The 21,918-nt window shown below is 40.3% G+C and overlaps 2 protein-coding genes across 2 annotated transcripts; both read left to right on the forward strand.

The window, feature by feature from the left end:
- Window positions 1-1,763: 1,763 nt before the first annotated feature.
- LOC140555928 (GDP-L-fucose synthase-like) lies at window positions 1,764-16,752 on the forward strand. Its single transcript, XM_072679299.1, has 10 exons — window positions 1,764-1,841; window positions 6,895-7,043; window positions 7,487-7,601; window positions 7,691-7,819; window positions 9,771-9,844; window positions 11,138-11,271; window positions 12,702-12,833; window positions 13,003-13,082; window positions 13,384-13,483; window positions 14,603-16,752. The coding sequence occupies exons 2-10, from the start codon at window positions 6,895-6,897 to the stop codon at window positions 14,656-14,658; spliced, it is 969 nt and encodes a 322-aa protein (XP_072535400.1). The 5' UTR covers window positions 1,764-1,841; the 3' UTR covers window positions 14,659-16,752.
- Window positions 16,753-18,074: 1,322 nt separating this feature from the next.
- On the forward strand, window positions 18,075-21,556 carry pycr3 (pyrroline-5-carboxylate reductase 3). Its single transcript, XM_072695946.1, has 6 exons — window positions 18,075-18,364; window positions 19,332-19,396; window positions 19,632-19,811; window positions 19,897-20,109; window positions 20,290-20,382; window positions 20,490-21,556. The coding sequence occupies exons 1-6, from the start codon at window positions 18,280-18,282 to the stop codon at window positions 20,670-20,672; spliced, it is 819 nt and encodes a 272-aa protein (XP_072552047.1). The 5' UTR covers window positions 18,075-18,279; the 3' UTR covers window positions 20,673-21,556.
- Window positions 21,557-21,918: the final 362 nt, after the last annotated feature.

Genomic DNA, 21,918 nt, shown 5'->3' on the forward strand with positions numbered 1-21,918 from the left:
CACAGAGACGCTCCTTTAATAGATCTGATATTACTAAAATATTATAACTTTTCAACGGGCAGATCTGCAGCTGAAACAGGCAGCCTAGTGCAGCCCAACATTTTTCAACATTAATATTTTAATATAAGATTATAGATATTATGGCTTTTAGACAAATGTGTTTTTGGGGAGGTGGGGTAGTGCACTATAGGCCCCTGTGGTGCGGTCTAAGCTCCTGGCCGTTGTTTTTCTTACATTACTTTTACTTTTACTGGTAAAGTTGTTGTGAAACCAGTATTTTTACACTTTTCGTTGAGTAAAAAGCTGCTTAAGTTGATACCTCAACGTCTATAGACGTCTTTTTAAACCCTCGTATCTCCTGAGTAATGAATGAGAAGGGACAGCAGGCTGTGCTGCGGTGAGTCTCTGTGAGGTCGCAACGGGCTGCTTGTTAAGGAACTATAATCAGGCGGAGGGATATGCTAACCTTACATGTAGTGCTGTCAACGTTTACGCGTTAACGCACACGGTTTTTGTAACGCAAATTAATTATCTTACAAAGTTTGGCCCCAAATTCCTTCCGTAGGTCACCATCTGTTCAGAGCCTTTTCTTTAACCATGTAAACACAGCGTTGAGCTCAGAGGCAGGATTACACTTCATGCCACAGTCATGCTGGAATGTGGATTAAATCTCATAACCACCTCCCACTCTCTTACTCCACCCTTATTAGGCAATGTTTTTTGTTCTTCCGCCCAAAAATTAGTGCTGGCTAGCACTATAACGTGATTAATCCTAATTAAGCATAATTAGAAACAAGGGCCGGTGTTCAGTGCTTGTGGCTAAATTGGACACAGTGGAGAAGGTGGTGGAAAGAAGGATGCTGGCAAAGATGCCAGTGATCATGAAGAACCCCCTCTTACCCCCTCTATAAAACCCTGCAGAGACAGAGGAGGACGAGGAGCAGCTGACTGCTCCTGGCCTACTGCAGAAGGGGATGTCATCAGACGGTGCAGCTCTTACGCAATAGCATATCCGTGTTTGTCAGGCTTAACCGTGTTCGATGGAGGCCTACATCCTTCACCACAGAGGAGTTTTTATTTGTGGTGGAACATCAGTGTGCTGCCTCAGTGTTTCTACTGGGAGTGTTTTGGTTTGCTGTTGCTTCCTGTATTGCTTATGATTAGGACACTGTTCATATTTAATAGTTGTTACCTGTGGCTCGTCTAAGGCCTTCCTGGGCAGACTGAGATCTACAGAGATGGCTTCAGAGTGCCACTATCTTGAGATATGGGCACTTAAAGACAATTCAAGGTCTGAACGAATAGACGCCATTGTTACAGAGGCCCATGTTGAACCCCTCCTGGTCCCATCACTGACTCTGGTGGGCATCCATATCTATCCCTATCTATAAGCCAACATGGAACCCATTAATAAAAACTTCTTCTGGACTACCAGAACAGGCCGCACACGGCGTGTTATCTGGGTTCCCAGCTATCTAGTACAGGTTCTTTTTTATTATCTTATCTATCTTTTATTTATTTATGAAGTGCTTTTACGATGATCCACCTCATCTGCGATCCACCTCTACTGTGACTGTAATGCAATATACTGTAAATGTATCTAACACCCAAACTGTACTCGTATTGCTCTTAGAAGTATTATTGCTAAACTGTACCCTCGCAAACACCGGGGTCTTACACCGTGTGTCATACTGACTTCCTCTGATCTGGAGGAGCGTGGTGTTGGCGCCACCCACCAAGCTCCTGTAAGGGGAATCAGACGGAGGTATCTGGCAACCCCACACCTGCGTTCACTGAGCTAGCTACTGTAGTCCGGAGCTCGTCCACAGCGATCACACCCGGTAAGTTGGAAATACACCCCGGTCTACTGTGCTGTACGTATTTCAAAGTGCAAAGTATTTCTGACTCGCATAATAGACGAGACCTGAGTTTGTGGTGCTTAAGAAGAGGGCGGCAGCTGAGAAAAGGACTCCTGAAGCTGAGCAGCTAGCCAGCTAAGCTAGCCCGTTAGCGAAGTGTAGCGCTAGTGTACTAGCAGAGACCCACCTGACAGAGATGGGTCGGGAATACACACAGCTTATTTAGCTGTGTGTTTATGTATAATGTGAGTTTAGGACTTTGTTCGAGCTCTTTAATGTAGTGCTGGTGTTTCTAGCCCCGAGGGCTGTCCCCGTCATTCCCAGTCCCGACACGTGAGTCAGCTCCTCGGTTTCTTCACCAGGCGTTTATCAGAGTTCAGCCTTCACTCACTTCCACACTTCTACGGCTGAGGTGGTCAGTTACTGCGTCCAGACTGGTGCCGTCGTTGAGGTTCAGGAGTTTAGGGGCTGTGGGGGATCTCTGTCAACTCGTTGTTGTCTACCTGTCTGAGGTACGAATCAAGCCCACCGCAGCCTCACCCACCGGCATGACGTGGCCCGTCTGTGTAGTCTGGAATAACGAGGTCTGCCCTCAGCATGCCTTCCCATGGCCTTCTGCCTCCCAGCTTCTTTACAACACTGCAGTCTAACCACTTCCTGTGTGTGTGTGTGTGTGTGTGTGTGTGTGTAGTGGTACACTGTAGTGGTATCTGTTGTTGTTGTTGTTGTCTGTTGGTGTGTAATAACTGGTTTATAGTGGGTGAATGTGCTGTGTGTGATTTCTGTAGCGTATATGTGTGTGTGTGTGTGTGTGTGTGTGTGTGTTAGCATTAGCGTTAGCCCACACGTTTCTGGATGGGTTAGTCAGTGCTGGTTTAAAAGCAGAGAAAGGTGTGCGGTTCTCCCGCTGGTAAAACTGAGCGTTTCAGTGCTAGTGTTATTAAGGTTCAGATATTATGGTCTGTTCATGTTCCACTGTAAAATAGAGACACACTGCAGACCCTAAACTCTTTTATTTACCTTCTGAGAACGCTAACCGCAGCTGATGACTGGGCAACAATGTCTGTTCATGGCGCCTTGAGGACAACAGCTGGTGCTCTGAACGCCGTTGTTAAAACAAATACCCGTAACTGGATTGGGATTAACATAGCCGATACCCGATACATCAAAATATGCCGGGATATACGGCAACTGTATATTTATTCCAGCTTGTGAACATAAACATTAAGAGAGGCAGATATGAACTTTACCCATATGATGTGTGACTTTCGTATGCAGGAATATTTGATGTTGAAAAACATTTCTCTCTTTTTTTTTTTTTTTTTTGTTTCACCAACTGACTAAGGTATTTCCCAGATTCCTTTAGCTCTAAAGGGTATTCATTTCCCCAGTCTTCCCATAAACGCTTCTAAATGATGAGAGTTGTTGGCAGTTAAGGAAATTGAGCTGACTAACAACAGCAAATAAAGAAATGTAGTAACCTATCTGGGAATAATCATGGCTAAAATCTGAAACTTAGATATACCTTTGTTTTTGATAGTGTGCCTAATGTGGCCTCTACTGCGCCACTGGAGCAGAGAGGTTAAGAGCTTAGCTCAAGGGACCGACCATGGCAGCAGAGTGTATCTAGGAACCCACAACACAGTGATCAGTAACCCAGCACTTTAACCCCTAAGCCACTGAACCACTGAACCACTTCCCCGTTGCCAAAGATATTTAATCAGGGTCTGTAAAGAGGCTTATCTCTTGATGATAGCGTACGGTTTTATAAAGGAGATACCTATGCAGCTGTTTTCTCAGATGTTGAAAACTACATGTGTAGGGTTGCAATATTCTGTGAATTTTCCATGGGAATTAACTAGAAATCATATGGACATATGCTGTGCATGTGACTTGTTTTGGTTTCATATCTAATTATTTTAGCCAAGATTATGCTTCAGTATATTTTTTACCAACTATATGTAAGTTTCTCACCTTTACCTTGTAATATTCCCATTTTATTCCCATTAATTCCAATTCATTCCCATAATTACCTTACATTTATTCCCTCTGTAAATGTATTCATATTGTTGTGCCTTCATGTCTGCTCTTGAGAAATAACTCTACATTGATGATAGTGTATGATATAGTTCCTTTAAATTATTCATTATTTCCTACTAATTCCAATTAATTCACATAAGTTATATATTTCCATCACGCTTTCTTCATCACGAACTGAAATACAGCTACAGTTCAGACTTCACAAGAAAAAAAAACACACATTTCATGGCGCACTTTGTCAGTCCAATTCTGGTAGCAGTGCAACAATGCTGCCAAAAGTTAACAAAAATGATGCATGTTTGCTTGAATCTGACTACTGAGAACAGTATGATGACCCCTACATTCAGATGGATTTCCAGTTTGGAAAGGAAGGATTGTGGAGTCTGTTTCAGGACGCACTGAGGTGGTTCTGGCAGCTTGTGCGTACTTGGTGTACATATTTTCTTAGAGATCTTCCCTTGGTCCCTTGTCTCTGTAGATTTGAATATAGTAGAATGCAAACATTTGGGAGCGCCTAAAAGTTACCCAGTTACTGCTTCATTTCGGAGTTCAGCGTTTTGAGAGGGGGGGAAAACAGTGTAACAAGAAAAATTTAAAACCAAACATGTAGTGTCCAAACATTTGCCCACAAATGGATTTAATCGGTATGTAATTATTAGCAAAACTGGACACACCTGTTGTGATGAAATACGGCCTGTGCAAATATCAGCAGTACAGTTAGTTTTGTTTATTTTGTGGTTGTTTTTTTATTATTATTTTTATTTAATTATTTATTTATTTTTCTTCTATCCAAATGCTGGCTTGATCTGGCTGGTCATGTTACTGTGTGGTTATCACCACAGTGCTGGGTAGGTTTTGTGCAGTTTTCTTGGAACCCAGCTGCTAATTTACTGACTGTGACACAAACAACCCAGCCAGTGGGTTAATTATGAGCATTAATTAGCAGCACCTAAAGAGGTCAGCTGGACTCATTTCTAGCACCTGAGGAAGCTGATTAGAACAGAGTCCGTTAAAAGGCTTTCCTTCATGCAGCAGTGCAGCGCAGTCAAGAGTGACTGGAATCGGTGAGTAAAATTCTGTAAAATATAGTTGTTTTTTTTAATATAGGTTTTACTGCTTATTATTAAGTGAAACTAACCGGTATGTGTGTGTGTGTTAGTTTAAGTAACAACAGTATTATAAACTACTGGATTTAACAGCATTAAAACGTATAAACCCTGTAGACAATGTTCATTTCTACATAAAAAATCTTCATGTTTACACAGCTACTATTAGCTAATAAAGATATTTTCATGTAGAAATGAATGTTGTCTTTGTGTTTAATTGTAGCTGAGTTACTTAGCTGAGCATTAGCACCTAGTTAAACCTAACAAATTTGCTATTTGCTCTTCTCTTAATGCTGATTTATTACTTATGCGGTTAAATTTGTTTTGTTGCGTGTCGGTTAAACTTTTTTTTCCTTTCATTTTCTCTTTACAGGTAGGGACAAAGAGGTCAGAGTATCTGCTGCAAGCTGAGAAGAAGCATGTATATGATGATATCAATAAATTGTTGAATTTATTTGAACAGTGTGTTTGCTGAGCATTATTGAGTAGAAACCAACAAACCCAACAAAAGAGTTAAAAAGAGCCCAGCATTGGGGCAAAGTAGCCAAATATTTGTGGACCTTTTATAATATAAACAAAACACAAATGTAACCCTTTGGCCTCCCCACTTTCACCAGCTGCAGTGTTGACTGAATAGGCTGGCCCACAATTTAAGTATGGGCATGGTAGATATGTGTACACAGACCCAGTGTGTTTGGTGATTGACATAATCACTGCTGTGTCATACAAGGACAAGCCACATGTTGCACTAAGAAATAAAATTGTACATGTCTCCATATTTGTGAGCTGTATGTCTGGTGCTCAGACATATGAGAAGGTGTACTGTTTAATACACAACACTTATTTGTACTTTGAGTATTTTTATTTAATAAAGCTTTGTTTCTTTCTTTCTTTCTTTTTTCATTAGATTGGTTCTGTTTTTGATGCACCAATACAGTTGTGGTCAGACGTTTATAGACATGGATGTCATGGTAATATTGTTGTTTTTCTGGGGTGAAATAAGTGAACAACATATATTTTTAATAGAAAAAAACAATTGTTTAGTGCTCAAATAAAAAACAAAAAATGGGGTTTCTCTTAGGAGCATTTGTGGTATTTAATTAAATGTGTTACTTTTTTGCCACAAATCTGACTTTTAAACACAATCCATATATTTGAGGCCAGGACTTAACTGTCTTTGAACACCCAATTGTGTTCACGTTTCAGTCGTTTAGCAGCTGGTTTGAGCTTATTCCTTAGCTTAGTCCTCCTTCTTTCTTATTCTTTCTTATTAGTACCAGTGCCAAAACAGCTCCAGCACATGAAGCTACCACCACTATGCTTAACAGTTGGCACAGAGTTCTTGGGGTTGAATGCCTCACCTTTCCTCCAATCATAACTCTGGTCATTATGGCCACATCTTTGTCTCATCTGACTTTACATCTTTCCTCCGAAAAGCTTTTTCTTTGTCCACGTGGTCAGCTTCAAACTCCTGTCGAGCTGGAAGGTGTAGATTTTGGAGCAGGGGTTCCTTTCTTGGATGGCAGCCTCTTGGTCCATGGTCATGTAAAACTTGATTGTCTGTACACAATGACACTGGTGTGCCAGCATCCTCCTGTTCATGGTAGGCCTGTGCCCTGGTGGTGTGCGTTGTACTCTTATTACGTCCCAGAAAAAGAACAGTTTAATAAAATATAAAGAAATCACTGAAAGCCCAATATTGCCATGTGCTACATGCCAGGATGAGTGTATGCAAATTGTAGGTTTCTGAAAATGTTATGAACTCTTTCTGGGTTTAGTTTTACATTATGAGCTACAAAGGCCAGTGTGGACAGTGTAAGAGTTAATATAAGTGTTCAGTGTTGGTGTTAAAGTGCAAGTAACTATGCTTTTTGTTATATTTTTTTTAGATGGCAGAGAAAACAGGGTCAACACGTGTGATGGTGACAGGTGGGAGTGGTCTGGTGGGGAAAGCAATAGAGCATGTGCTGAAGGAGGAAGGAACAGCAAGAGAAAATGAGGAATGGATCTTCCTGTCCTCTAAAGATGCAAATCTAACGTGAGCACCAATCTTTCTAAACACTCGCACATACTTTTTAAAACTGTGGTAGTAACATTTCACAAAATACTGTGTAAATGTAAAGTGCAGCTTATATTTTCATATCTATACTTTCATGGGTTGCTTATTATTGGGCTACACAATATGAAAATGTAATGTAATGTGGGATTGTGTTGCTACATCCCAAAATAGCAGTACACAATTTCCACCCTGGTGCATCAATAATGTAGCATAATTAAAGATTGGACAGCATTTATTTGGGCCACACTATCCTAAACATTGTTGAATTACATGGTTACTTTGATTTACCAGAGCACCCACAGGATCTCTCCTCTGCAGCTGTGATTGAAAACATTGCTTGCTTAAACAGCTCATTTGCATATCACAGCCTTCTAGAGTCGTGATTGCGGTGAACGGGTGTTCCCGTGCTATTCATATTTCAGGGATGTAGGCGAGACAACAGCTCTCTTCCGGAAGCACCGTCCGACTCACGTCATTCACCTAGCAGCTATGGTGGGGGGCCTCTTCAAAAACATGAGACAGAACCTGGACTTTTGGGTAATTATATCAAAAGTAAAGATAAACCTTACAACACTATTGTGTATAGGTCTGAAATGCTGAATAGTGCGTGTTGTGTCATGTTTCAGAGAAACAACATGTACATCAATGACAACATACTGCAAGCAGCTCATGACTTTGATGTGGAAAAAGTCGTATCCTGTCTGTCCACCTGCATCTTCCCAGACAAGACCACCTACCCAATTAATGAGACCATGGTTTGTGTCGTCATTTCTTCCACTTCATTTTTAAACCAAACTAAAGTCTGTCAGCTCTAAGAAACTTTATTTTGGCATAAAACCAGAGTAAGCAGAGAGATGGTCATTGTCCTGTTAGTGCAAAGTACATATCATAATCTTAACCCTTCAGCCTCCAGGATGAGGGTTCTTACAATTTCAATCTCTGACTTCTCACCACTTTCACCAGCTGCAGTGTTGACTGAATAGGCTGGCCTACAATTTGTGAACTGTGGGCATGGTAGATATGTGTCCTCAGGCTCAGAAGTTTGAGTGAACTGACACTAAGGGATTTTTATGGTGAGAAAAAAAATGCCTTAATGTAATGTTTGTTCATTATAATGACCCCACAGGAATGAGACACTTTTCAAAATTAAATTTATAGCCACATATTACTGTAATTAACAGTATTCCTTTTTTGTATATTACTGCAGTTTTGCACGGTTGTTTTAGCTCTTTTTTTTTAGTTGGTGTGTGTGTTATGTTTCGGTATCATTAACATGACTGAAAGGGGTGTTCGGTGTGACACTATATGCCACACCAGTGCCGTACCTATTAGCATGTAGCATGGAGCTGATGTTGCTTGATATTAACTTTATGTAGATGAAATTTGAGCATAGCGTTTTAATTAGCTCTTAGTAGAGCTCATTGTTACCTGCATATTTCGATTGTGTTTGCTAGCTAGCTAGCTGTTTTGTTTACAGTATCCTTATTGTTGTTGAGCATAAATATGAATAGCGAATAATAAATAAACAAATCACTATCATCAGTTAATGTATCTTTCCTCAGATTCAGGCATTTAGGCTATCCAAATATCCTGCCTGTACTTCTACTGGAAGCATTTTCTGATGTGGTGCTAAGCCTATTGAAATATCCCACCTACTGTTTTATGTAGGCAGCTGTACCTACAGAAATACACTATGGTAGCATTCTTTGACAAGCTAGTATAACTGACTTCAGTGACTAATACAGAAACTGTTGTCCTTGGTGCGGCGCAATGTGACACATCAGGCAGTGTGTTTGCTGCATCTAGTGAGAAATTGGTGGTATTGGTGGTATATGTGCCATAATGCACTGAAACCTCTACATTAGAATTGCCATATGATACTATAACTGACCCTGATACCACAGACCACTATATAACATTACAAACAGACACTATATATATATATATATATATATATATATATATATATATATATTGGCATATACCAACAGACACGGGCACCTGTAATAAGCAGTGGATTGCAGGACAATTATCTTGTGCTTTTTGTTGAGCACAGTGCAATACTGCGTCATTACTCATCTTAGCTATTATTAAAAAAAAACACCATCATAGCAACAGCATGAATAAAGCAAGTGCTAGCTATATTGAGGTTTACATAAATACACTAGCCTATGCCTGTCAGAAGCCAGTGCCGCAACAACACTGTGGAATGTGCCAGTCACCACCGAATGCCATTACTATCTTTCCAATGTTTGAAACAATGATTACTGAGTCACATGGAATACCGCGATGATGCTCTTTTGAAGAATTCAAAGAACTGCAAATCATATCTGATAAATATTCTGTCTGTTTCGGTCTTAATTTTCCCTCAGTTAAATGTTTCTGACTCATAGCTGGAAAAAGTGAAAACTTGTGCATTCTAGTTCATTCCTTCATTTTAAGGCGATAAATGTGCTGTTAAAAAGCACTAGACATGACATTTGTCTATGGTTCCCTGCACATATCCCATTGGACCCATTGCTAATGGTATCTTTGATGTAGCAAAAATGATCGAGGTCATGTCCATATATTGTACGATAACCCGAAAGTGTTGTTTTGAGCGATTCAGATGTCTTAAGTGAACAGAAGTATTCTCTACACATGCACATATACACAAACTTAGGGTATTAGCCTGAACCTCATTCATGTCTATCCTCTGTGTCTCAGATTCACAATGGTCCTCCTCATGAATCTAATTTTGGGTATGCTTATGCCAAACGAATGATTGACGTCCACAACAGGTAAGGTTTTTTACTTTATACAGGAGTATGTATAGGCTGTGGATTATGTCAATAAATTATGTTTGTTAATAAATTATGATTATTGACCTCTGAAGGGTCTAATAGTTTACATTAAATGCAGACACATTGCAGTAAATTGATCTTTGCAAGGCCATCATGTGTTCTCAGATAGTCGTAATCCAGATTGATACAACAGCTAATTACAACCATGTCATAAAATAAGTTGTTTTGATATATTTATGATATTTATCATGTTTTATTTATTACCAAACCTGTATCATTCTTCTGAACAGCAGTTCAGAAGCAGTTTAAACCATTTTTATGTATATGTATGTGTTACCTAAACCTAAGCCATTATGTTATTCACAATAATAAACTTCCTCTTGTGTTCTATTGAGGCGTTATCAACCACTTTTCTTTTCCATTAACACTTGGAAACTGGACCCTCCCAGGAATTCTTGCACAGTTTGTGCTTTTCCTGCTCAAGCACACCTGGGTCAACTTACATATTAATTGCCAGGCATAGTAGGTGTGTTAGAGCAGGGAAATCAGCAAACTGTGCTGGACCTTGGCTCTCGGTTCCCCTCCTCGGCTTTAAAATATTAAGCTATTTTTGCACTCTATGCATCTGAAAGTAGGCTGTATATTGTATGTATATTTTAGGCTGGGTTTGTAACCGAGATCGGACCAGATTCATTCCTTTATTCTTTTATATCGGCCCAATACTGACTCCTGATATCAGATCAGTGCTATCCCTTTCTGTAGACTTAAATAACAACACAGGCAATTTTTCACAAATCCTAATATTTTGGCTGTGTTCACATAACAAATCTCACGGTTTAATTTTTATGCTCAGGTCCAATCTTTAGGCCCTCAATGTTCACAGCTGTCTGTTCAAGTGAGTTGTATCTGACTTTCATGTGAATGCACCTGCTCTGAAATCACCCCTATGCACATGTCCAAACAGATCAGATCTGGGTCACATTTAAAGCAGAAAATCTGATTCCTGCAACTTCAACCTGGTAATTTAAACATAGACTTTGTTCATCTACACGGACATTCACAGTTACCGAATCCCCCTGACTGTGGCCTATGTGCAGACATATTAAGTTTCCTGGAGTCCTTTCTGGCCTTTATTCAGAGGAATTCATGCAATTTGGGACAACACAGACAATGGAAGGTGTAAAGAGATAAATCACTGCTTTAAAGCGTGCATTATTTGGGGTTTTTATTTGTGGTTAAACAGTCATATTTCATTCATTTGGTTTTGTTTTGTGTTTTGTTTTTGGACAGAGCCTATTTTACACAGTATGGTCGACGATACACAGCTGTTATCCCTACAAATGTGTTCGGCCCCCATGACAACTTCAACATAGAGGATGGTCACGTTCTGCCTGGACTTATACACAAGACCTATATAGCAAAGAGTAAGGAATACAGTTCAGTCGTCCTCGCGCTCTCTTTGTCCAAACAGGTGTGCCCTTTATCCAGGACATCTAACAAACAGGAATATCCGACTGACACATAGGTTTTATACATTAACATCCACGAGTAACAATTCCCTTAGACAGCTTAATAGTATGACCCGTGTTGCATATCATTTCCTTTCTTAAAGTCAATTTCACACACAGGGATTAAGCCTAGTTCTGGACTATATTTTCCTTTAACATGGAGAATCTCGATTGAGAATGATGTGTGGTCTAGAACTTGGCTTAATTCATATAGCGACGTTAAATACTCTGATAGTCTCAGAAAAACATTGAAGGAAACTGCAAAACAGAAAGAATATAGAAAATTTAAGAACAGCATTAAAAAGTGCATCTGGGTTTAAACTCTTAATATTAAAATCAATAATTATACACTGTGAAATATAAATAAAACTGTCAATATTGATGTGTCAAGACTGATCATCAGCACATCTTAATAGAAACGCTGTCATTTAGAAATTCTTTCCACTACTGTAAATTGAGTATTTACAGAGTATTGGCTGCATTGAAGGAAACCACACCCTAAAAGGTCAGTGGAGTTCCGTGTGCCATAAAATGACGCTCACGAAACTGGTTTGGCCACAAACACAGTGTGTACTTGCAATGTACACGTTGTTAATCCCAGGGCTTTAAGTAGGCTTGTAAATAAATAAAGCCTTCGGTGAGTGGAAAACTATTATTTTTTTATTAGTGTCAACCATGCTGTAATGTACGCTAATGTATAACTGAGTTGTTCTCACAAGTCATGGGTTTAAAACTCCTATATATAGCAATCAGCCATGACATGAACACGACTGGCAAGTCAAGTGAATAACATTGATTGTCTGGTTACATCGGCACCTCTCAAGCAGTGGAATCATCATGTTAGGCAGCAAGTGAACAGTCCTGAAGCTGGTGTGTTTAAACTAGTAAACATTAGTAACAAGCGCAAGAATAAGAGACGCCGATGGCTGGACGTCTGGAAAAGAGCATCTCCAAAACGCCAAGCAGGTCATGTTGGGCCAGAGCTGTTTTGACGGCACAAGGAGGAATATATTAGGCAGTGGTAGGAGTCATGTAACTCACTTAGATCTACACTATGGATATGTACATGTGAAAAAGCTGTAACCACTGTAGCGACCTGGTCTGGGAGCATTACTGACATCTGTGGAAGCCGGACTGACTTTGACTTGTTTTGGATGAGTTTGTTTGCCCTCTAGTGGCTAGAAAGAACAATACAGTTGTAGTATTTACTAAAAAGAGAAATGGGGTACACTGTATGTCACATCTTACATTGGATGGGAAATAACCAGCAAACAATTACATAACTTAACATAAGTGTGTGTGTGTGTGTGTGTGTGTGTGTGTGTGTGTGTGTGTATTTATAACAGAGGAGGGGACAAATCTGCATGTGTGGGGTTCTGGTCGTCCCCTGAGACAGTTCATCTATTCACTGGATCTGGCTCGTCTCATTCTGTGGGCCCTAAGGGAATACAATGAGGTGGATCCGATCATATTGTCAGGTACTCATTGTATATACAAATAATAACACAAAACAATAGGTGTCACATAACACTCCCGTTTAAGTATCTGCAAAGCAGCAGAATGCACTGTGAAATAACGATCCCCCTCTCTCTTTTTCTCATTCATTCTCTGTCTTTTTCCTTCTCTCTTTTATCTCTACATCTGTAGTTGGAGAGGAGGATGAGGTGTCCATTAAGGAAGCAGCAGATTCCGTTGTTGAAGCTTTAGAGTTTAAAGGAAAAGTGGTTGTATCCTTTCACTCATTACATGTGAACAGAGGTTTTAAGAAATAAGATCATGTCGCTACTAAGAGTGATGATACCGCTGTTTTTTTTTCATTTCTCTGTCCTAGTTTTAATACTTGGTTTATCCTTAGCCTTCTCACCCTGCACTAAGCAGCAGTCTTCTGATGTTCTATAAGATTTTACAAATCTCTCTCTTTTTTTTTTAATGTGTAACATTTAAGTTTTAGGATTACATTGTTTTTCAGTTCTACTGCAGTGTCTTCACTCCTCTCATAATGTCATAGCCTTGACATTGTGTTTTCAGTATGACACAAGCAAAGCTGATGGTCAGTTTAAGAAAACTGCCAGCAATGCCAAACTGCGCAAATACCTTCCTGACTTCACCTTCACACCGTTCCGCAAAGGTAAGCGCCACCACACTGCCACAAACCCATTTTGCCATTTTTCTTGCCATTGTTGTTGTTTTTTTGGTACATGATTTGAATCTGGCAGTTGTTATTTACATTATGTAAAACCTCCATGATGACTGGACCAATAGAAATGCTCCAAAATGAAATGAAATAAAACCTTTTCTTCTCCTGTAAAACTGCTATTTTGGAAATATGAGGTTTTGGCATGACAGTGATGGTATATATGTTGCCAATACATCTGCAAGCTCACCTGCACATTAACAAAAAAAAAAAAAAAAAAAAAAAGACACCATTGTGGCATAGGGCTTCACAGTTTTTTATAACTGCTTTTTTATATAGATATTATATATTATTATATAATATTTTTATTATTATTATTATTATTTATTTTATTTCTTTTAGGTTTTATTGATTACTTTGGTATATATATATTTAATTGCTGTCCAAAGAATTCATTTGTTAGTCATAAAAACTGGGTGGCCATGTTACAGTGTGCTAAAAAGGACTAAAAAGAGCCTGTACCTGCTGTCACTACTAAAGTGAATTCTGAGGCGTGTGAAAACCTCTCATCAGCAAGACAGTGATCTCAAACATGCTGGCAAAGCAATAATGCACAATCCTCTCCCATTTCCAATTCCCAGCCAGGACTGGTGGGATCTTGGAATAGATTAACACTCTAGGAGATGAACACTAACTGCCAGCTCTGTTACAGAACTCTGGCTTGTACTGAGTTATTGTAAGTTTCACTACGACGATGGGCTCGAAAGGCTTTTGCTAGTGGGCTGGGGGTTAGCAGTCTTGGAGTTTTGAAGTCTACATGTTCCATTTTGCTTTAGGTGGGATTTTTCCTTTTGAATGAAGAGACTGTTTTTTTGCTCTTGTTACTCAACTGTGCTATGATAAATACAGTTGTCATGTTCAGGGCATCTTTAGCTTTAAACCAGTTGTTAAGTACACATTTAACCCCTTAAGCTTCATTACGGTTATTACACCCTAAAGGATTCCTAAAAAAATTGACTATCATAGCTGTAATATACACTACATATATCTCACAAACAACCCATGAAGCATCCAGTCATATATCTTAAAGTGTGCCACTTTTTTTTTCCTCAGCCATCAAGGAGACATGTGACTGGTTTGTGGTCAATTACGATACCGCACGCAAATGAGAATTGCTCCAGCTGTCTTACTGCAAGATGGTAAAACAGATTTGTTTCAAAGTACTGTAATTTATGATGGGTAAACAAATGAACTAATGAGCCCTTTGTGAGATTGCAATTTCTTTGTTCTAAAGCTTTACATTATGTGGGTTACTTTTCTGGATAAAGAAGTGTGGCCTATTGCTACTAATGGACTAAGGGAGATTCTACGTTTTTTATCAACGTACATAATCCTTTCATTGTAATACTTTTATTGTAATTAATTTTTTTTGTTTGTTTGTTGGGTGTTTTTTTTTTTTGTCATTTAGTCACAATTAAAGATGCAAAGCTGGCACTCTTCTAAAATGAGGGCTTTCAACACCTTCAGACTCAACTGAGTTTGCTGGTGACTACATGAACAAAATCTGGTGAAAGGTTTTATAGTGTGATGAAACGGAAAGGGCTTACATATTTTGCTTTGGGTGGATTTGGGCAAAATGTTGAAACCATGGGTTTTAAAGGAAACATTAATTTGATCATTGTGCACCTCAGTGTTTGCTATTATTGAGTTTGTTACACAAAGATGCAAATACTGTGCATTTTACATTTACATTTGTTGTGCAAAAATTACATTTACATTTATGGCATTTAGCTGACACTCTTATCCAGAGCGACTTACAAGGTTACTGGTATTACAGAGGTGGGCCAATGTAGTGTTAGGAGTCTTGCCCAAGGACTCTTATTAGTATAGCGCAGCATAGTCACCCAGACCGGGAATTGAACCCCAGTCTCCCGCGTGGTGTGGTGGTAGCTCACAGACAGGTAGTGGTGTTATCTGTTGCGCCACACTAACCACCGTTCAGAGCATTAAGTTGCTCAAGATGCTCAAGATGAGATCTGGAAGACCAAGAGAACTGCTTGTCTTGCCAGCACACAATCAAATCAAGCTCATATGACTGCCAAGAACCTGCAGGGAGGTGGTGCGCCGCTCCACAGCAGATTGAACATTGCGTGCACAAACATAATCTTCTTGGAGGAGACATAAAGTGGAAAGTTTAACTCAAGACATTGTCACAAAGCTCAACGTATGAAGTGCTGTGAACTGATGAAGTCAAATAAAACACACAACCACTTAGATTATTTTATTAGTGCTGAAATTTCCTAAATGTCTTTTTCTTATAACTTATTAGTTTACAGCTTTTGACCAACACACAGTACAGTCTAAAAAGGAGGAGCCAGGAGGAGCCATTTCTTGAACAGCAGCAGATTCCAATATCTGCTTACAAAATTGTATGTTAGAACAAGATTTCGGAAGGTGTAGCCCATTTTCCCCAGTTCTGGTAGACCCAAACTGCCACCTTCTCCTTAGAGGGAATTGTAAGGAACAGCCTAAGAACCACCCAGGCAAAGTTCTGTTAAAAAACTGTCCATAAGCTGCTAGAATACCAGAGTCACTGTCTGTAGTCAAGCACGTTTTTCATCACCATGTATGAGGCTGTTGTCCAAGAAAAAAGCCCCTGCTCCAAAACCTGTATTGGATCAAAAGAAAGCTTAAACACACAATTTAGGTTTAACCCCAAGACCACTGTACTAACTGTACCAAGCATGGTGGTGGTAGCGTCATGCTCTGGGGCCACATTACTGCCAGTGGAACTGGTACATTGCAGTAAGTGGATGGAATAATGAAGAAGAAGGACTACCTCAGAACAATACTTCAGCATGACTTCAAACTGTCAGCTAGACGGTTACAACTTGGACAGATCTGGTTGTCCCAACTGGACAGTAACACCAAACACACATCAAAGATGGATAAAGCAGACTTTAAACATTAGGCCTAACATAAGTCCCTTTTCAACTATATATGTATTTGAAGGTTGGGTCCATGTTGGGAACAATGGCATCCTAAATTGTCTGGTCAATTTGCTAACAGACATTTAACAAAATATGAAATGTTCTGTATGTATGGTTGTGTTTTTGACCCTGTATGTGTGATTTGGATCCTGTGTTGATTTCAGGAAACAAATTCAAACTTGTGGACCAAAGTCTTCTTTGTTTTGTTGAAGATGTGTGTTGTAATTCATTCATTTTGCCACAAAAATTAAATAAAGCCCAATATTACCATGACATTCATGTCCATGCTGAGTACATGTAAAGGTTTGGCTACAACAGAATGTATATGCAGTCTTATATACACTTATACATACTTATATGCACATTTTATTAGGACCACTATACTAGTACTGGATAGGGCCTCCTTTTGCTCTCAAAACAACCACAAGTAAACACTGAATAAACATTCAATTTATGTTATGATTTGCTAGTAAGAAAGGGGCAAAAATACCCCAAAACCCAAACAAAGATGTAAATAAAAAAAAGCCTTTTGGAGATCACTACTTCTTTTACTCGCTTAGCTATTTACAATAACAGAACATTTGACTAGGGGTGCCCCTGTAGCCCTACACAGCCCTATACACACAGTTTCTAGCCCTTTTGACCTTGCCCCATTCACCTGTGTGATACCAAAGAGAGAAAAGTGATCTTGACTATGCCAAAAGTCTTAGATGCATCCTTTTCACACCTCCCCTTTGACAAATCTCTCCATGTGCAGGCTGATAATCTCCAAGGTCCCAGGGTCAGACAGGTAGCGTACATTTAGTGGGGTCAGCACACCGATGACCAGTATCGGGGCTATTGGGGCAAATCCCATACACACACAAGGGCTGTGAGCTAGCCCACACCACCGTCAAATGTTTGGCCTACTGAGCTGTGGACCCACAGTTAGGGGCAGCCAATTGTGGGCCCCTAAAGGTAAAGGTGCACGTATTTGTCACTGTACACTGTACAGCGAAATGTGTCCTCCGCATTTTACCCATCTGGTAGTGAACACACACTCACACACACACGTGTTAGGGGCAGTGATTTCACACACACCCAGAGCGGTGGGCAGCCAACTCCAGCGCCCGGGGAGCAGAGAGGGTAAAGGGCCTTGCTCAAGGGCCCAACAGTTGCAGCTTGCCGAGCCCGGGACTCGAACCCACAACCCTGTTATCGATATCCCGGCGCTCTAGCCGCTGAGCCACCACTTTTTAAAGAGCAAGTTCAAGCTCCTATTAATTTAGTTGGTTTTATTGTAAACAAATAAGAACAAATGCAGAATGTAACTGATAGCACTACATTATTTAAGGTGGACGGGGAGTCTCCACAGTGTCTCTTCACTACTCAGTTCTCCTGTCGAGTTCCTACCCAGTATGATTTCTGTTCACATACAGAAGGAAGAAACTGAAGACATTTGATAACTGTTTGGGTGGTTTTACAACCTGAAATGATTGATAATTACGTATTTCTGTAACCACCCACCATAAACACTTGGAATTGATGCAGTCCATCACTATGGCGCTTCTTCCTCCTGGCCTGCAGGCGGCAGTCTCTGTAGGACTGAATGAGCAGAAGGAGCAGGCTGACGGGTGCGCTGCTTCTCTGGCCGGCTGTGGTTGTGCGTTGAGCATGGCGCTGACTTCCCCGAGGGTTTCACTGTACTGAGACTGAGCCAGATCTGTTTACCAACACAGACAGCGCACATAACAGAGAGCCGGCCATTCATACAGTACGTTAACGTTAAGAAAGGTCTATTTTTTCTCACTACAGGAGACCATGGATCAGTCTTCTCCATTACAGATTGGCTTCATTGGCGCGGGGAATATGGCTTTCGCAATAGCTCAGGGCATTCTTAAATCAGGTAACGGACCTCTGAAGTTATTCACGTTTTTGTAACACCTTCACATTAATGATTAAAAAAAGAATAAATAAATAAAAGCACTGTTTTTGGTTGCGCTCCTGTTATCTCAGTGGTTGTCGTCTTCTGGGCAGACACCTTACAGTGTAATGTGAGCACCAAAGAAGGGATGGGTCCTAATAGCATAATGCCTGAAAGCAACACTGAGGAAGCAAAAACACAACAGTGTGATAGACATTGTAGCTATATATTGATTTACTTCAGAAAGCTGTCGAATTACCCCGGTGTCCTTTCAGTCCTTTCACAGCAATGCTCCAAAATCTATCAGAAAGCCCTCCCTGGACAGTAGAGACAGTTCCTCTAATAATAAATGAGGAGGTGTCCCAATACTTTTGTCCATGTAGTATAGACTTGCTTGTGCGTGCTAACCTGATATTCTCTGAATTTATAGTTCCCTCAACTGTAGCAAAGCATCCAGGTTCTGATCACACGCCTACCACCATGCCTCCCAGTCGGTATGAGGTTCTTACTTCATGTCGATCAAAAAGGTCCATTGTTTAAGAATGCAATGGGATCATCTAGGCGAACTTGAGCATTTCAATTGAATTGTTTTGTGTCCCAATTCTCCAATTACCAAACTCTTGCGTCAGTTTTTTCAACCAAATCAAAAAAACACAGAACTACAATCAGATTAAACATAAATATGAGGAAAGGAAGGAAAGGTATGTAAATTCTGAATTTCTGATGGGGCGAACACCTTGCCATGGCCCTGTAAGCAGTGTTGCAGAGAAAACAGAACCAGTAAAAGAGAGCCTGTTAACAGCAGCCAGCACTCTTGTCTTGTCAAAGTTTTACACTGTCATTTACACAATTTAGTGTAGTGTAGTCTTGTGCTTATATATAGAGTACTCTCTGAAGTTGTACCCTGTCTGGGGCTTCTGAACAAATCTGTCTGCATTTGCATTGTTAGGTGATGTTCCTTCATCGAATGTGATCGTAAGCGCACCCTCCAAAAATAACTTTGCACGCTTCCAGGTAAATCTGACTACAAACCTGCATGCCCCGCACACAGCATCTTTTATTTCTTACAAATCGACATTTTCCATTGAAATATGGTCACAACTGGACTTATTCTGCATTATTAGGGTTATCATCTAGTTAATATTAGTCAATAATGAGGTCAGGTGCTGATGTTAGGTGATTAGTTATGGATCACAAATGCCACCCCAACTCTCGTCCACCATTGCTGATCATGTCACTGTGCCAACAGGCCATGGGAGTTGCAGTCACACATTCGAATGAGGAAGTGGTGGATCGCTCCCGTTTGGTTTTTCTGGCTGTCAAACCACACCTCGTTCCCAAAGTCCTAAAAGGCATCTCCGAGCGCGTCACCCCACAACACATCGTCGTCTCAATAGCAGCTGGCATCACCCTGGCAAAACTGGAGGAGGTGTACGATCTTTAGATTTGAACGTTGTTTTCGTTGGACTGTCTCTTAGTTGTGCTACAACTTCACGTTCACTCTCCTTGTGTAGTTGTTGCCAGGTGGATCCTGTGTGATGCGCATGATGCCAAACCTTCCCTGCATGCTCCTGGAAGGAGCCCTGCTGCTGGCCTGTGGAACAGGGGCTAGTCCAGAGGTGGGGTCTCAACTGAAGAGCCTCCTCTCTCCCTGTGGATTGGTGGAGGTAGGGCCTGAGGCCTGGATCGATGTCCATACAGGCCTGAGTGGCAGCGGTGTGGCTTTTGTGAGTGGATTATATTATATATACTAAAAAGCCAATGAGTTACTGTGGTTATACTGTTATAGTGTACATTATTCTTTGGGAAGTTATTGTATTATAAAAAAATATAATTGACTTGCGCTCCTTTTAGAATCAAAAGATATAGCGAATGTATTGTGATTTTCATCCATCCATTCCTGTTAGGTGTACGTGTTTGCGGAGGCCCTCGCTGATGGAGCTGTTAAAATGGGAATGCCCAGTGCATTAGCTCAGCGTATTGCAGCCCAGACTATACTAGTAAGTACATATTCAGTAGTGTATGCGTCATCAATACTATTCAAAGCTGATGGGAAATCTAGTGGATTGCTTTATGGAACTCATTAAACACTGCACTTTCTCGGCAGGGTGCGGGTCGGTTGTTGCGAGATGGAGGGAAGCACCCAGCTCAGTTGAGGGCAGAGGTGTGTACCCCAGGAGGGACCACAATACATGGACTTCATGTGCTGGAAAAAGGTGGGCTCAGGGCAGCCACCATGGGAGCCGTGGAGGCAGCCACGGAAAGAGCAAGTGAAATGGGGCGCAAGTAGAGGACACACAAAACTGGAAGAAGAGATGACTGGGGATACCAATGACTAAAAAAGGAGAAGATGCAAGAGGAAACATTAGTTACAGAGTGAGAGGAATAATTGAAGAAATGGTGGTAAATCAGCAGTGAATTGGCGCAGCAGTCTAATGCAATGTCTGCTAGCTGGTGTGGTGGAGCTACGATGTTTGTGGTGTGGTGAGGTTGGGGTAACTTTATAGTGTGCCAAACGAAACATTCTCATTGGCTAACCTCTGTCTACATGGTGCACATGGTACTTAAAAGGTCACTTTACTAGGATTCAGTTATGTGGTGGTGTTTTTTTGTGGGACCAATTAACACAGGTCAATTTCTTCATCACAGGTTGTCAAAAGGGTATAAGGACAGACAAGAGCTTGACAAATCCAGTTCAGTAGCCAAGTACAAACTACAGAATAACTAAATGTTTGTTGGGCTTAGCAGCAAAAGTGCATTAGACCCTTGGCTTGTTGATCAGTAACTACTGCAGTCTTACACATAAAGATGCCAAAAAAAGAGCTCTTTGGATAACATTCTGGTTTGCAGGGTAAACCAAGCAAACTTTGGGTAGATGGTAGAAAAAAAAAGTTATTCAGTACCAAATGCCTCATGACCATAACGCCAAGCCAATTAAAACAAATGCTGAGTGATGAGCATCCTTTGGTAATAATTTATGATCGACCTTTGTCCCACTTTACCTGATGTCACATTTGTTTCTGAACTCTCCCTACTGTGTTAAGAGCCAACAAATTCTGTATCAATTATAAGGGAATATAATTTTTGAGATTTATCCAATAAAAATGATAGGAACCAGGGGTTCTCATATACACAAAATAAATGCAGCCATTAAATTTACTATCTCCCAAAAAACGTGTGAATGTACATTTAACCACCCCTGTGAACAGTTTTGACTTGTTTAGTTTTTCTAGAACAAAACACCAAATATAACAAACAGAAGAGCTCTGTCGAGCGGCACTTACTCTAAACTGACAATTATAGAAATGGTGTCATTTTAATGTTAAAGAGATGACTGAACTCTCATTGCAAATTATATTTATTAGTAAAATGTACAAACTTTCAGCTGTTTACGATAAACCAATCAAACAAGACCAGTTTAAACATCTCAACATAACCAATTTAACTGTTGTGTTTTTTCCACGTTCAACACAGACTGATATTTTTTAATGCCACTGCAGTCTCACAATTTTTCAACCCCCTGAACAGAATCCCTC

This window comes from Salminus brasiliensis, chromosome 1, assembly GCF_030463535.1.
Source record: "Salminus brasiliensis chromosome 1, fSalBra1.hap2, whole genome shotgun sequence".
NCBI classification, from domain to species: Eukaryota; Metazoa; Chordata; class Actinopteri; order Characiformes; family Bryconidae; genus Salminus; species Salminus brasiliensis.